This window comes from Tursiops truncatus, chromosome 1, assembly GCF_011762595.2.
Source record: "Tursiops truncatus isolate mTurTru1 chromosome 1, mTurTru1.mat.Y, whole genome shotgun sequence".
Classification (NCBI taxonomy): Eukaryota; Metazoa; Chordata; class Mammalia; order Artiodactyla; family Delphinidae; genus Tursiops; species Tursiops truncatus.
This window is the reverse complement of record NC_047034.1, coordinates 131,350,116-131,365,590: the sequence shown is the minus strand read 5'-3', so window position 1 is coordinate 131,365,590 and position 15,475 is coordinate 131,350,116. Positions and strand designations below refer to the sequence as shown.

The 15,475-nt window shown below is 39.0% G+C and overlaps 1 protein-coding gene across 8 annotated transcripts in view; it reads left to right on the top strand.

The window, feature by feature from the left end:
* The window catches only part of PATJ (PATJ crumbs cell polarity complex component), a 359,130-nt gene that overhangs the window by 54,945 nt on the left and 288,710 nt on the right, over nucleotides 1-15,475 (top strand). For all 8 annotated transcript variants that reach the window (XM_073789059.1, XM_073789054.1, XM_033865626.2 and 5 more), the window contains exons 13-14: nucleotides 2,719-2,795; nucleotides 4,832-4,888. In XM_073789059.1, coding sequence (XP_073645160.1) covers nucleotides 2,719-2,795; nucleotides 4,832-4,888 — 134 coding nt within the window. The remainder of the gene's footprint in view (nucleotides 1-2,718; nucleotides 2,796-4,831; nucleotides 4,889-15,475) is intronic.

The following is a 15,475-nucleotide window of genomic DNA, read 5'->3' as shown; positions in this document are numbered from 1 at the left end:
AGGGAAGCCTTGCCAGTTGGATGAAATGGACTAAAACTTCATCCATGTCCACGTTGGCTTTTGGCTTTGATTGCCTTCTCTTGGGAAAGAATGGCCTGAAGGAAGGAGTAAACCCCTCATTCAAGTTTTAAAATTTCCTATAGTTTGGAAATTTAACTTGGTCTTTTTGACCCAAGTAGATTGCAGTTAATTTTTGCTCTTTAAATTCATGTGAACCCAGAGAGATGTACAATGAACTATCAGGTGAAAATCAAATACATTCTAAAGTTAGAAATATTTTTAGAAATATCTGATCTTTTTGGATCAACTTCACTACCTTTTTTTTTTTTTCTCCCTGAGTATATATAATTTCAGCTAGAGAGTTAGACCAAATTCTTCGAAATGTTACGAAGTTAACTCTCTTTTTGCTGTAGGGGCAGAACTGTTTTCCCTTCTTCTCGTCTAGTTCTTTTGGCTGGTCTAATGATTAAATCGACATAAGACAGATTAACACAGGAGAAAAACTAATTTCCTATGTGTAAGAGTCCCATAAAAATATGAGCCCCAAGGGCAAGTTGGGCAACTGAAGCTTCTGTGCTATCCTGAGTTAAGGAATGGGGTAGGGGCCTGGGCCTTCCAAGGGGAAGAGAGTAATTTACAGGAGGATAAGAAGAGCAGATGTTTGGTAATTAGAAGTTTGCCCAGCCATGCAGATAGGTCTTTCAAATAAAAAAGTTATCTCTGGTAATAACTGTCTTTCTGGTACAGGTTCCCTATCTAAATTCTTTTAGGTAGTTAAGGAAGAGGTGAAAGTTTTTCCTGAGTCTGCTGGGTCTTGATTGCCTTCAGCTGAAAATAATCCACATGCCAAAGTGGCAATATTTGGGGGTGGCATATTCTGCTCCCCTTCATTGCCATTGGAATAATCGTTTCAGAGCATCATAACATTCATTTTTGTGTGTGATCATTTTGTGTAGCCAAGGATTTATTGAGCTGCTTAAAATAAATCTCTTTCCTCTGGTACTTAGGCCTTTGTGCTGTGCTTTAAAACTCATGACTGTGATTTCACTGTATGACTGAAAGGTAAAAATGTAGTCAAAAGAATTGTAGGTGAAATATCGACATTATTTTATATGTGTATAAAATATCTTTAAATATCATGTTTTTAAGCTTACAGTTCAACCAATACATTGCAAATTTTATTCAAATTAGCCTACCACATAGGAAACTGCTGCCTGTAAGAAATTTAATAGAACTCTTAATGTAATTTCTTACAGAAATGTTAACAGAGTAGGAACAAAGGTGCAGAGCCTACCTGAATGATATTTTGTTTTTAATAGGATCTTCAGTTAGTTATCCTCGAAATGTAATCTAGCATATCAGTTAATATAGTTACTTTATGGATATGCTTTTGTAAATCTAGTAATTTTAAGTCCTTTAGTGTTCATTAGTCTTCGTCTCTGATTTTTGAGGTTAGCCTGTTTTACTTAATGATTTGTATTCTGTAATTAAGCATGATATGCATCTGAGATTAGATGTCTGCTGAAGGCTTGAAAAAACTGATATTGCAAGTTATGTTTGATTTTAGGCAGGTGGTTATATCAGTTGTGGTGTTTTGTGACTTGTCCAATCTCATGACAAAATTGAGTTTTTCTTAAAGAAAAAAGGTGGAGGTTTGTTTATTTTCTGCCGCTACTGTGGATCTAAATTGAAATTACAGTTTTAGTACTTTGATTTTTGTCTATTAGGCATCATTCAGACTACAGACTTCTGGCTAAGATCATACGGAGGACAGGCAGGACACTTAAAATCTGTCTGCGCTCTTTAAAATCATCTGACCCATGCAAAAAAGGCAATATTACCCTTAAGTAAGACAGTTATAAAGATATGATAGGGCTTCCCTGGTGGCGCAGTGGTTGAGGGTCCGCCTGCCCATGCAGGGGACGCGAGTTCGTGACCCGGTCCAGGAAGATCCCACGTGCCGCGGAGCGGCTGGGCCCGTGAGCCATGGCCGCTGAGCCTGTGCGTCCGGAGCCTGTGCTCTGCAACGGGAAAGGCCACAGCAGTGAGAGGCCCTCGTACCGCAAAAAGTAAAAAAAAAAAAAAAAAAGATAACCACGTAGCCACAAAAGACCCAAGTAAAACAAAATTTCTATTGTATTAAAGCTCATGCAACTCACTGGTTGAATTAAACCAGAAAAGCTTTTATATCTGCCCAAGTGAAAATTTGATTGGGTCATGTTGATATGCCTTGTTTATAGTAAAGATATTTTGATAAGTTTTTACTTTTCCTGTGGATGAGTGGAAGGTACTACTCTGAAGTGATTAACATTCACCTTAAATCCTTGTTTGTCCTAACATAGCATAAACCAAAGCCAGATGCATTTTACTTGTAAGCCACAGGATGTTTGTATACAAACTATATAATTCAAATTTCATTTATAACTCATCATTTCCTCTTCCCTTTAAAATATTCCTTAACAGCAAAAGCCCCATCATAATTTGGTCACAGACCAAATTTACATTTTACATTAGTAAAATGTAAAATTTTACATTCTACATTAGTCTTTCAAGTCACCTCTGATTTACTTTACCTAATAGACCTAAGTTAATGCACTTTCCTTTTTATTTATTTCCCTTTTACTTACTGAAGCTGTGCTGTTATGGAAGAATTTAGTAGTTTAGTGTGTTTAGCTCACAGTAGTTTCAATGTTTTGTTTATTGATTTTTTTAATCCAGAAGGAGTCCCAGCCTCTTTAGAAAATGAGCTGAAATCCAGATGGGAAAACCTACTGGGCCCTGATTATGAAGTAATGGTATGTTAAAATCTTTTAATAAAAAACACTCATGTCTCATCTCATGTCAATGAAATGTAGCTCTGAAGGCTACAATTGAAAGAAATGGGAGAGTCGAAGAATAGCCGGCCCGGCCTTTATTTTTTCCTCCTGTGTTTCTTCCGTACTGGATCAATTAATTGATTTTTTTTTTTTTTTTTTCATTTTAAGCTGCAAGGACAGTTAAGGACTGCAGATAAGTTTCAGTTACAATTAGCAGACACTCAGTTCATGTGGAAACAATTTAAGTCAACAATAGGCAGAAAAATGTTAGGAGAGAAAGGACTTGCCTTTAAATTTATAACCTGTATCAGCTGCTTAAAATTGTTGGCATTTTTATGATTGCTTTTATGATCTGTTTGTTTTATTATACACTGAAAGGGTTGTGGATATTAGTCCTGTGTTTCATGAAGAATCTTACAGTTTTATGAGAAAAATGAAAGAATGCTTATCAAATGTATTTGGGAGAACAGGAAGTAATTTAGGTTAGTTATAAGTTTATATGCCAGTGGTCCATTAGGCTTCCTTTCACCTGTTATTAGATTCACTGAGTAAGGGATTGATTACATTTCCCCATATGAATCCGCATGAAAACAGAAAGCTGCACTTAGAAAAGCCTCTACAGTGTTCACTAAATGTGTTAGTAATAAAGTATTCTATTAAATTTCTTTTGTCTTTCACGTTTTCTTACATATGTTTGTCATTAGTACTTGTTGGCTGGTTGGAGATTTTTTTTTTTTTCTCTTCTAGCCACTATCTATTGTTAGACATTTTCCAGTGTCATTAAGATGAGTCAAAACAGTGCATACTTCCTCTTCTTACTTGTTTTGTACTTGCATGTCGGTCCTCATGAACTGCTGCTTCTTTACTTCATAGATTTCAAAGCTGTTTTTTCATTAGGTTATCACCTAGCAAGTGACCTTTTCTGCTATCCTGAGTGGTTGATATTTAAAGTAGTTTGGTGTACCAGTATTTTTAAATGGTCAGTTTTGCGATGATCTCTTTTCGGTTAAAAATTTATCCTCTTTATAAGCACCTTTCCAAATTTTATTTATCATGCGGTGAGGTCATAACAGAGGGGCTAGAAAGAGGAGACAGAATTTGAAGTTGGAAATTTAAAGTGACAGTTTATTCATTAAGAGTTGTAACATGTTCTGAGGGATGAGGCGGCGAAAGGAGAAGCCAGGCAAGACGGATGAATGAATGCATACATGCAAATATGCGTATATACATTCATGCATGTGCTCCAGTGTTTCTTACTTTATTTTCTTCCAGAATCTACTTATCTGAAGTGCAGTACTTTTAGAAGCCTTAGTTGGACCACTGTTTAACTTATCCCCTCCCTCCAGATGCACCATATTCTATTAACAACTTACAGATGCAAATCATCAGTGCAGTATTTTGCTTGCACGGAATTCACTTCTGTGGGTGTTCACCATTGAAGCTCAGAACAATAGTTTTAGGCCAGGATTAAAAGCTTTCAGTATTCCACGATCTTTCCACCAGTCCAGGTCTTTTGTTTGTGTCCTTGCCAGCTCTTTCTCCTAGGGAAATGGTTTGAGCTTGCTGTAGAAAGTCAGATGCTTCAGTTTTGCCAAACTTCTCTGATTTTTCTGACCTTGAAAAGTTTGTTTCAAGGCCGGGGTTTAGAAGTAAAAATGACCATACTCTTGGTTTTGTCAAAAGAATAAAATTTTTATGGCTTTAATACAATGGAGGATTATATTAAAATTTTAGGGGCTATGGATTTTTAAAAATAGTACATGTATTTGTCCATCATCTTCTAGTTCAACTTTTGCATAATTTATGAAAAAAGATTGCTGTGGAGAACAATAACAACACAAAAGCGAATATACTCTGAAATTTTACATTATGTGTTATGGATTTCAGAAACGTGGAAAAGAGTTTAGATGGAGTTATCAACGTATAGGTTTTATACAGATTTTTTTCAGAAAGCCTAGGAAGAAATAAAGTTATGCTTTTACAAATATTGGAAATATTCTTTCTTGTGAATTTAGATTGCTACTTTGGACACACAGATTGCAGACGATGCTGAGTTACAGAAATATTCAAAGGTAAGCATTATTTTTTATTTTTTATAAATTTATTTATTTATTTTTGGCTGCGTTGGGTCTTTGTTGCTGCACGCGGGCTTCTCTAGTTGCAGCGAGCGGGGGCTAGTCTTCCTTGTGCTGCGCATGCTTCTGATTGCGGTGGCTTTTCTTGCTGTGGAGCACGGGCTCTAGGCGCACGGGCTTCAGTCGTTGTGGCACCTGAGCTCAGTAGTTGTAGCTCATGGGCTCTAGAGAACAGGCTCAGTAGTTGTGGCACATGGGCTTAGTTGCTCTGAAGCACGTGGTATCTTCCCGGACCAGGGCCCCAAGCCGTGTCCCCTGCATTGGCAGGCGGATCCTTAACCACTGCGCCACCAGGGAAGTCCCTGTTTTTTAAACTGTTGCCAGTTTTTTGTTGTTTGAAGAACTTTCTCTAAGTTCTTGTCAAAGAAGCTAGATTAGTGCTATGATCTAAAGTTTTCAGAATTTAGTTTTAGAGGTTTTCTGGAAATGTAGTAGGTTCTGACTGTTATGAAATGTGATGGTTAGATATGCCTGGGAAGAACGTGGGCCACTTCCAGAAGCCAAAATCCCTGGTGTGACTGCTTTGCCAACCTTAAAGGTAGTATGCAGAGCGGGCTTGTGCAGAGCATGTTAGCTTTTCAGATATTGTAAGTCCTTTTAAAATGTTTCCTAAAATTCAAGACCATGATATAGACTTAAAAAAAAAAATCTTCCCGGTCCAGATGTTTAAGAACAAAAAAAGTGGCTTATCTTTTGAGATAGGCAATGCTTTTTCTTGGACTTAAAAAATTTTGTATTGAGACCTTTATTTCTAATGGCAAAATGCCAGAAGGTAACTTTTACAGTTTTTCCTAACATTTTTAGTGACCTCTCACTGCAAATTAATTTCATAGTCCCCACTCTGGATAATCAAAGGCCAGGGTAATTGAAACTTAGAGAAGCCTTCCAGGTGGCTTTCTCAATAAATGATGAGAAAGGAAAGGTTTTCGTGTCCGAATAGTTTCAGAAATTATACCGTAATCCCACCTGAGGTATATGAGCTAAGCCCAGCTTAAACTCTGCTGTCATATGCAGTATTCAGAATGAGTTTTCTGTGTCCCATGTGGGTTTGGTAAGAAGTCCTCTCTTTAGATAGTTCTACCATTTCCTTCTTTGGGTATTTGTGATGAATATTTTCCTTCTAAAATTTTATGTTACATGTGCTGTTATTTTTAGGTTGGAATTTTCACAGCCGATGCTGTGGGGAGTATTTCTTTCCTTGTAAGCTAGCCTGCATTTGGAGTCACTTCCTTGCTGGGCTGTGTGGGCCAACTGACCAGGCTTTCCTCAGATGTGCAATATGAAGGAACACGCACAGCTTGTACTTAAAACTATTTACAATATCATATTTAGGTTAGATTAGTCACTGATTACTAATTCCATCTAAATTTGTTGAGAGGAGTTTAATTCAAAATAAGAGTAAGAAATATAAATCCCTCATCAAACTTCACATGTTATTAATTACCGCAGTATAGTTTACTGGTGACATGGACTCTGGCGTCAAACTGCCTGGGTTCAGATTCTGGCTTATCCATTTACTAGCTTGTAAAATTATCTAGACTCTATGTTTCAGTTTTGTTGTCTGTAAAAGGAAGATATTAATAGATTAGTACCTATCTCATGGGTTGTATAGGAATTAAATTTAATGTGCCTAGAGTAGTTGCAAGCACATAGGATATTGTTAATATTTTTACTGTCATTCATAAAAACCAATGATGCTTTTCCTGAAAATTGTTCTTTAATTTACACTAAACTCTTAGATAGTAGATATTTTCTATTTACCAGTCTTCCACTTAACTGAATTTCCTGTGCCTAATCTGCCCGTCTATTGAGTCCTTAATTTTAGTTGTTATATTTTTCTATTCTAGAATTTAATTTATCCCTTTTTAGATCATAATTCTTTTGGAGGAGTTCTCAATTTTAAAAAATCTGTAGTTGCCATCTTTTTCTCTATTTCTTGAACATATGAACCATAGCTTATAAGGACTTAAAATAATTAATTCCAATATGTGGATCAACTTTAGATGTGTTTCTGTGGTTTGATGTTTTTCTCTCGTTATAGTTATTTGGTTGTATATCTCGTCATGCCATAATTTGACTGAATGTTCGATATTAGGTACGCCAGCTACGCAAGGCATCAGGTCATGTCTTCTCCATCCAGAAGAGTCACTGTTTCTTCTAATAAGGAGATACACTGTGTGTGTGTGGGGGGGGGTACAGGTGGGCGATCATCTCTGAGGCGAGGCAGAGGTACCTTTCGGGTAAGGTTCAGACTCTCTTGTTGCCTTTGCTCCTAACACATGGCCTTCCAGGTATTCCAGTGAGCCTGCGGTGTTTACCAATCCCTTCTCCCTGGTGGGACCTGAACTCCAATTCTCCCTTAGTACTTTGGGACTGTAGAAATCTTTGCTTAGCTCTTCAGAGGTTTCCTGAGGAACTTTTAGCCTCCTTGCCCGTTAGAACTCCAGAGACGTCCTTGGAGGAAAACATGCCCTTGCTCAGGCTCAGTTCATCGTGCAGTTCAGCTTTAGTTGTCCTTACATGTTCAAAGCCGTAAGACCCTGTATCATCAGATTCTATAATGAGAAAAAAGGATCATAACCCCACACGGTACATCTTAAAGAATATCATTGTTTTTCTCCAGGCAGAACATGTTCTCTTTCACCTTCATCCCTAGTTCCTTGCCACCAGTCTAACTTTATCTTCTTCCTGATCAGCTTCTATGAATTATGTCTACTTGTACTCAGTTACACTGGTGTAATGATGTGGAAAGTCTTCGAGTCAAACAGACTTTCAGAACCACCTCACCAGTACATTCAACTGTTCATTCATTCATCAATTATTTATTGATATCTACTCAGTGCCAAGTCCTCTACTGGGTGCTGGGGTTTCAGAAGAGAACAGGAAAAAAAAAATCGCAGTCCTGTAGAACTTACATTTTGGTAGGGAGAGATACAAAATAAGTCGTAATTTCTGTAGTACAGATGATGTGTGCCATGCAGGGAAAATGGATAAGGAATTCAGGAGAGAGTGTGGGTTTGCAATTTTAGATAGGTTGACCAGGAAAAGCCTCCTTAAGAAGGTAACATTTGAGGAAGTACTTTAGGAGGTGAAATAAGCAGCCTAATTTTTCTTCTACATAATAGGAACAATAGTACCTATGTTGTAGAAGGTTAAATATAAATATATTTAATACATGCCCTAATTAATATAGCTCAATGCCAACATGTAAGAACCGTTTGATAAATGGTGGTTTTGTTTCCCAGTTGTATACTTCTAGTACTTTTAGTCTCTGACCTTCTAAAGGCTCCTTTAAAAAAAAAAAAGCTATTTTAAAACATTTAATTGAAATTTTGTTGTAGCAAAAGTTTTTTTTTTAATTTTTTACACTAGAAGAGTCAGCCATGATTGCACTATTCTCTTTTCATATTTAGTTGTTGCCTGTATATGTTTACATATCTGTAGTTGGTATACCCATTCTTTTGTGTAACATACATGTCAGAGAAGGGATGTATGCTTTTTCTATGTAAAATTATCACACTTATTTACTCTTTTTTTTTTTTTTGCGGTACGCAGGCCTCTCACTGTTGTGGCCTCTCCCGTTGTGGAGCACAGGCTCCGGACACGCAGGCTCAGCGGCCATGGCTCATGGGCCCAGCTGCTCCATGGCATGTGGGATCTTCCCGGACTGGGGCATGAATCCGTGTCCCCTGCATCAGCAGGCGGACTCTCAACCACTGCGCCACCGGGGAAGCCCCATATTTACTCTTTTGTACATTGATTTCTTAATTACAAATGTCCACAGATTGATTTGTTGTTGATGTTTTTTGAGCCATGCTGTGCAGCTTGTGGGATCTTAGTTCCCCAACCAGGGATTGAACCCGGGTCATGGCAGTGAAAGTGCCGAGTCCTAACCACTGGACTGCACAGATTGATTATTTTGATGAACTATAATTTTTAAAAATCCTCTTAAAATTGGAAGTTTAGTTCTTAATTCAGTAGCTTCTAATTTCTCTCTACAATATGTAAAGAAGACTGGCCTGTCCAAACCCATTTCACACGTGAGGATGCTGAAGTGTGCATAGGTCGAATGAATCACCTTAAATTACACAACTGGACAGTAGCAGAGGCAGCTTGCAGATTAGAGAGCTTTCTTTCCTTCCTGAAATATTTACAGAGCTCCTACTCTACGCCAGACACTGCGCTACCAACTGTGGGAAGCAAAATAGAAAAGGTCCTTGCTCTCCTACAGTCTGGGTTTTGGGCTTTGGTCAGGGCATGATAATAAACAAGTAAAAAATAACCTGAGAAGATAGTTATAAACTGTAAAAAGTGATGCAAAGAAGTGCTTGTAAGAAGTGATGATGATTCAAGAAGCATAAACAGGGTGATGAGAATATAACTGGGGGGCACCTTAGAGAGAGAGCTGGGGAAAGCCTTTCCGAGTTTAGGCTTGAAGGATAAGAATGTGGTGAACGGCAGGTACAGGTGGAAAAGAGCTGTCCTGTGGGAGGAATGGAAGTTGTTTGTTCAGAGTGTCTCAGTCAAACTAAATGAGGAGTAGGATGTTGTTAGGTGAGGAAGACCAGGTGCTTATAGGGCCTCGAGATCCATACTGGTAAGCCTGGGTTTTATTCTCAGTGCCAGGTAATACTGGTGGAAGGTTCTAAGCAGGGTAGTGTCATGCTCTGAGGTCAAGGATGTAGGGTTTTTGTTTGTTTGTTTGCCTTAAAATATTTATCTATTTGGTTGTGCCAGGTCTTAGCTGTGGCTTCTGGGCTCCTTGGTTGCGGCATGCACGTGGGATCTAGTTCCCTGACCACGGATCAAACCGGGGCCCCCAGCATTGGGAGCGTGGAGTCTTAACCACTGCACCACCAGGGAAGTCCCAAGGCTGTAGGTTTTTCCTCTGTCCCGACACATTTCTGATTAGGAAAATCATGTTTCACAGCTATAGCTGGTGTTTCTAAGGATTTAACTGTCTCTAGTTGGTCACTCCAGTTCCCACCTCATAGCCGCTTCTCTTGAAGAGATGCTGATTCAAGAAGCATCTTCCTATATGACAAGCCAGTGTTAATAGACAAGATTTTCTTTTGAGGTGGATGCAGTTGTACGGAAAGAGAGAGGTGAAAGCAATTTACAGTGGTTTGAACATCAGCTGCACTGCTTCTAGGAAGCTGTTAATCATGACACAAGAAGTTTCCCCGCATCTGGGGAGACTTGCACTTTGAGGGGTGGCTTTCTTGGCAAGTGTTTACTGTTAAGATAACCAAGACACTATGAGGGAGAAGCACTGTGCTCATGCCAGTGACCTTTCTGCTGGCCGTCAACTGTAATATGAAGAGCATTAGTAAGATCGGTGGTGTGGGAAACAAAAGACCAGGCCCTGTTCTCTGGTTTTGACAAGACAGACTGACAAATTTCACTTTATTTCCTTCCTTAATTACATTCTCTGAGCCAAAGGGCATTAAGATGTGAGTTCGCCTCTCACTCTGTTTCAGCAAGTAGAATTGTGAAGGCAGTGGGATGTACTGGGCCCCCACTCAGCGACCAGGGTCAGTGCTTTGCGTTAAAGACATTTTCTCCTTTATTTCCCACAATAACCCTATTGGTCAGCAGCTACTTCCAACTCTCCATTTTTAATATGTGAAAACTGAGTGTCAGATAGCTAAAGTGACTTGCCCAAGATCATACACAGCTAGTAAGTGACAAAATTTAGGAAGCAAATCAGGGTTATCTGACTCTTAAGTCTGTGCCATTCTTTATGTTTTTATTCCTTTTGAATAGATAATACATGGACAAGACACAAAATTTAAAAGTTACAAAAGGAAGTACTGCAAAAAATAAGTTTCCCTCCCACCCCAGTCCCTTTGTTCTCCTCCCCAGTGGCAACCAACCACAGTCACCAATTCTTCAGTGTATAATTTTATACTTTTCTGGTCTCTCTTTTGAGTGGAGAATATAAGATACAGAATCAAATAACTGTAGTGACAGTGGTTATCCACTAGGGCAGATGGCTTTTCAGAAATATCAGAGGAGCCTTTTCAAAATACACAGGCCCTATTTTGTTCCTCCTGACTAATATTCTGATTTTGTAGGTTTGGGGTGAGGTCTCTAAAGGAAACTGTGGTTGCTTCCTTGCCTCGCTTCATTGAGAATTACTGTTCTGGTATTGCTAACATGCCTTATATGTACAGTTGACCCTTGAACAACATGGGTTTGGACTGCATGGGTGCACTTATACACAGATTTTTTTCAGTAGTAAATACTACAGTACTACACCATCCTCAGATACGGAGGAACCTCAGATATGGAGGGCTGACTATAAGTTATACCCAGATTTTTGACTGTGGAGGGTCAGTGCCTCTAACCCTGAATTATAAATGGTCAACTGTATTCAAGGAGGGAGCGGTTCCTTCCTCAAGACAGATGAAGGAGGCTTATTGGGAGGATGAACTATATACTCTTATTGGAGAAATAAGAACAGTGGTTATTCCAGGTGGAGGAAATACAATGAGCAAAGGTAGAGAAAGAGTCATAAGTGCAAAGTGTTAGGTTAGGTGTCAGAAGCTCAAGTAGGGATCTAAGGAGCTCTCAGGAAGCCGGCAGGGGAATCCTGGAAAGAGAAAGTCAGGGCTGCTGTCGCTGCCCACATCCTGGGGTCTCAGAGTTCTCTGTGACGAGTGTGGCTCACGTCACCTATCAAGCAAACCTCAAACCTCCTCAGTGTGACACCAGTCCCCCTACCTGCCCTGCTCAGAGTCACAGTGAAGCGGTGCCTAGCTCCAGAGGCCTGGCCAGGTTGGGGAATGGAGCTCTGGTCCAACGGCTGTGCAGGGGTGTGATGTCTTGAACCTTAAGGTAGTTTATTCTGATTTCTGCCTGAAGGCTCTTTCATCAGCCACCTGCCAAAGATTGAGAATCGCACAAAGAAGACTGTCTCAGAGCCCCACGGAAAAGGACTGTACGAGGATGTTTCCTTAGCAATACCTGAAGATGCTTCTGTGTAGAAACAAGAGACCTGAAGTGATCCCAAAAGTTGTTATTATTTTTCATTTGTTGGAGATAATGCCCACCTTTGTGAATGAAGAGGATAGAATTTTAATGGGAAGAATGAGAAAATGAAAATGCTGTACTCAGATAAACCTGAGGATTATGCAACAGGTTTGTAAAGTGCCTCTGCTTCAGTAATCCTTGCAGTGCTATACTTCTGTGATGATGCTAGAGGCTTGCATCAGCTTCTCTTAAAGGACTGTTGTTATCATACCCAGCTCTCTCCATTCCTTTTCTCCTCATTCTCAGGTTGACTCCTAAAATTTGTGAACATCTCCCATGCCGTGTGGCTGACAGGATCTTGGTGCTCCAGCCAGGTGTCAGGCCTGAGCCTCTAAGGTGGGAGAGCTCAGTTCAGGACATTGCTCCACCAGAGACTTCCCAGCCTCACATAATATCACATGGTGAAAGCTCACCCAGAGATCTCCATCTCAATGCTAAGACCTAGCTCCTCTCAATGACCAGCAAGCCACAGTGCTGGACACGCTATGCCAAACAACTAGCAAGACAGGAACACAACCCCACCCATTAGCAGAGAGGCTGCCTAAAATCATAGTAAGTTCACAGACACTCCAAAACACACCACTGGCCGTGGTCCTGCCCACCAGAAAGACAAGATCCAGCCTCATCCAGAACACAGGCACCAGTCCTCTCCACCAGGAAGCCTACACACCCAGTGAACCAACCTTACCCACTGGGGGCAGACACCAAAAACAATAGGAACTATGAACCTGCAGCCTGTGAAAAGGAGACCCCAGATACAGTAACTCAAGCAAAATGAGAAGACAGAGAAACAAACAGCAGATGAAGGAGCAAGGTAAAAACCCACCAGACCAAACAAATGAAGAGGAAATAGGCAGTCTACCTGAAAAAGAATTCAGAGTAATCATAGTAAAGATGATCCAAAATCTTGGAAATAGAATGGAGAAAACACAAGAAATGTTTAACAAGGACCTAGAAGAACTAAAGAGCAAACAAACAATGATGAACAACACAATAATGAAATTAAAAATTCTCTAGAAGGAATCAATAGCAGAATACCTGAGGCGGAAGAACGGATAAGTGACCTGGAAGATAAAATAGTGGAAATAGCAACCGCAGAGCAGAATAAAGAAAAAAGAATGAAAAGAATTGAGAACAATCTTAGAGAACTCAGGGACAACATTAAAAGCACCCACATTCGAACTATAGGAGTCCCAGAAGAAGAAGAGAAAAAAAAAGGACTGAGAAAATATTTGAAGAGATTATAATTGAAAACATCCCTGATATGGGAGAGGAAATAGTCAATCAAGTCCAGGAAGCTCAGAGAGTCCCATACAGGATAAATCCAAGGGGAAACACGCCAAGACACATATTAATCAAACTATCAAAAATTAAATACAAAGAAAAAATATTAAAAGCAGCAAGGGAAAAGCAAAAAAATAACATACAAGGGAATCCCCGTAGGTTAACAGCTGATCTTTCAGCAGAAACTCTGCAAGCCAGAAGGGAGTGGCAGGACATATTTAAAGTGATGAAAGTGAAAAACCTGCAACCAAGATTACTCTATCCGGCAAGGATCTCATTCAGATTCGACAGAGAAATTAAAACCTTTACAGACAAGGAAAAGCTAAGAGAATTCAGCACCACTAAACCAGCTTTACAACAAATGCTAAAGGAACTTCTCTAGGCAGGAAACACAAGAGAAGGAAAAACACACCCGAAACAATTAAGCAAATGGTAATATGAACATACATATTGATAACTACCTTAAGTGTAAATGGATTAAATGCTCCAACCAAAAGACATAGACTGACTGAATGGATACAAAAATAAGACCCGTATATATGCTGTCCGCAGGAGACCCACTTCAGACCTAGGGACACATACAGACTGAAAGTGAGGGGATGGAAAAACATATTCCATGCAAATGGAAATCAAAAGAAAGCTGGAGTAGCAAGTCTCATATCGGACAAAATAGACTTTAAAATAAAGTCTATTACAAGAGACAAAGAAGGACACTACATAATGATCAAGGGATTAATCCAAGAGGAAGATATAACAATTGTAAATATTTATGCACCCAACATAGGAGTACCTCAATATATAAGGTAGATGCTAAAAGCCATAAAAGGGGAAATTGACAGTAACAATCATAGTAGGGGACTTTAACACCCCACTTTCACCAATGGACAGATCATCCAAAATGAAAATAAATAAGGAAACACAAGCTTTAAATGACACATTAAACAGATGGACTTAATTGATATTTAAATGACATTCCGTCCAGAACCAACAGAACACACTTTCTTCACAAGTGCTCATGGAACATTCTCCAGGATAGACCATATCTTGGGTCACAAATCAAGCTTTGGTAAATTTTTTTTTTCTTTTTTTTTTTAAGCTTTGGTAAATTTAAGATAATTGAAATTGTATCAAGTATTTGTTCCGACCACAATGCTGTGAGACTAGATATCAATTACAGGAGAAACACTGTAAAAAATACAAACACATGGAGGTTAAATAATGCACTAATAACCAAGAGATCACTGAAGAAATCAAAGAGGAAACAAAAAAATACCTAGAAACAAATGACAATGAAAACACAACGACCCAAAACCTATGGGATGGACCAAAAGCAGTTCTAAGAGGGAAGTTTATAGCAATACAATCCTACCTCAAGAAACAAGAAACATCTCAAACAAACAACCTAACCTTACACCTAAAGCAAGTTGAGAAAGAACAACAAAAAATCCCAAAGTTAACAGAAGAATTCATAAAGATCAGATCAGAAATAAATGAAAAATAAATGAAGGAAACGATAGCAAAGATCAATAAAACTAAAAGCTGATTCTTTGAGAAGATAAACAAAATTGATAAACCATTAGCCAGACTCATCAAGAAGAAAAGGGAGAAGACTCAACTCAATAGAATTAGAAATGAAAAAGGAGAAGTAACAAATGACACTGCAGAAATACAAAAGATCATGAGTCATTACTACAAGCAACTACATGCTTATTGGACAACCAGGAAGAAATGGACAAATTCTTAGGAAAGCACAACCTTCTGAGGCTGAACCAGGAAGACATAGAAAATATAAACAGACCAATCACAAGCACTGAAATTGAAACTGGGATTAAAAATCTTCCAACAAACAAAAGCCCAGGACCAGATGGCTTCACAGGCAAATTCTATCAAACATTTACAGAAGAGCTGACACCTATCCTTCTCAAACTCTTCCAAAATATAGCAGAAGGAGGAACACTCCCAAACTCAACCTACGAGGCCATCATCACCCTGATACCAAAACCAGACAAAGATGTCACAAAAAAAGAAAACTACAGGCCACTATCTCTGATGAACATAGATGCAAAAATCCTCAACAAAATACTAGCAAACAGATTCCAACAGCACATTAAAAGGATCATACACCATGATCAAATGGGGTTTATCCCAGGAATGCAAGGATTCTTCAATATATGCAAATCAATCAATGTGATACACCATATTAAC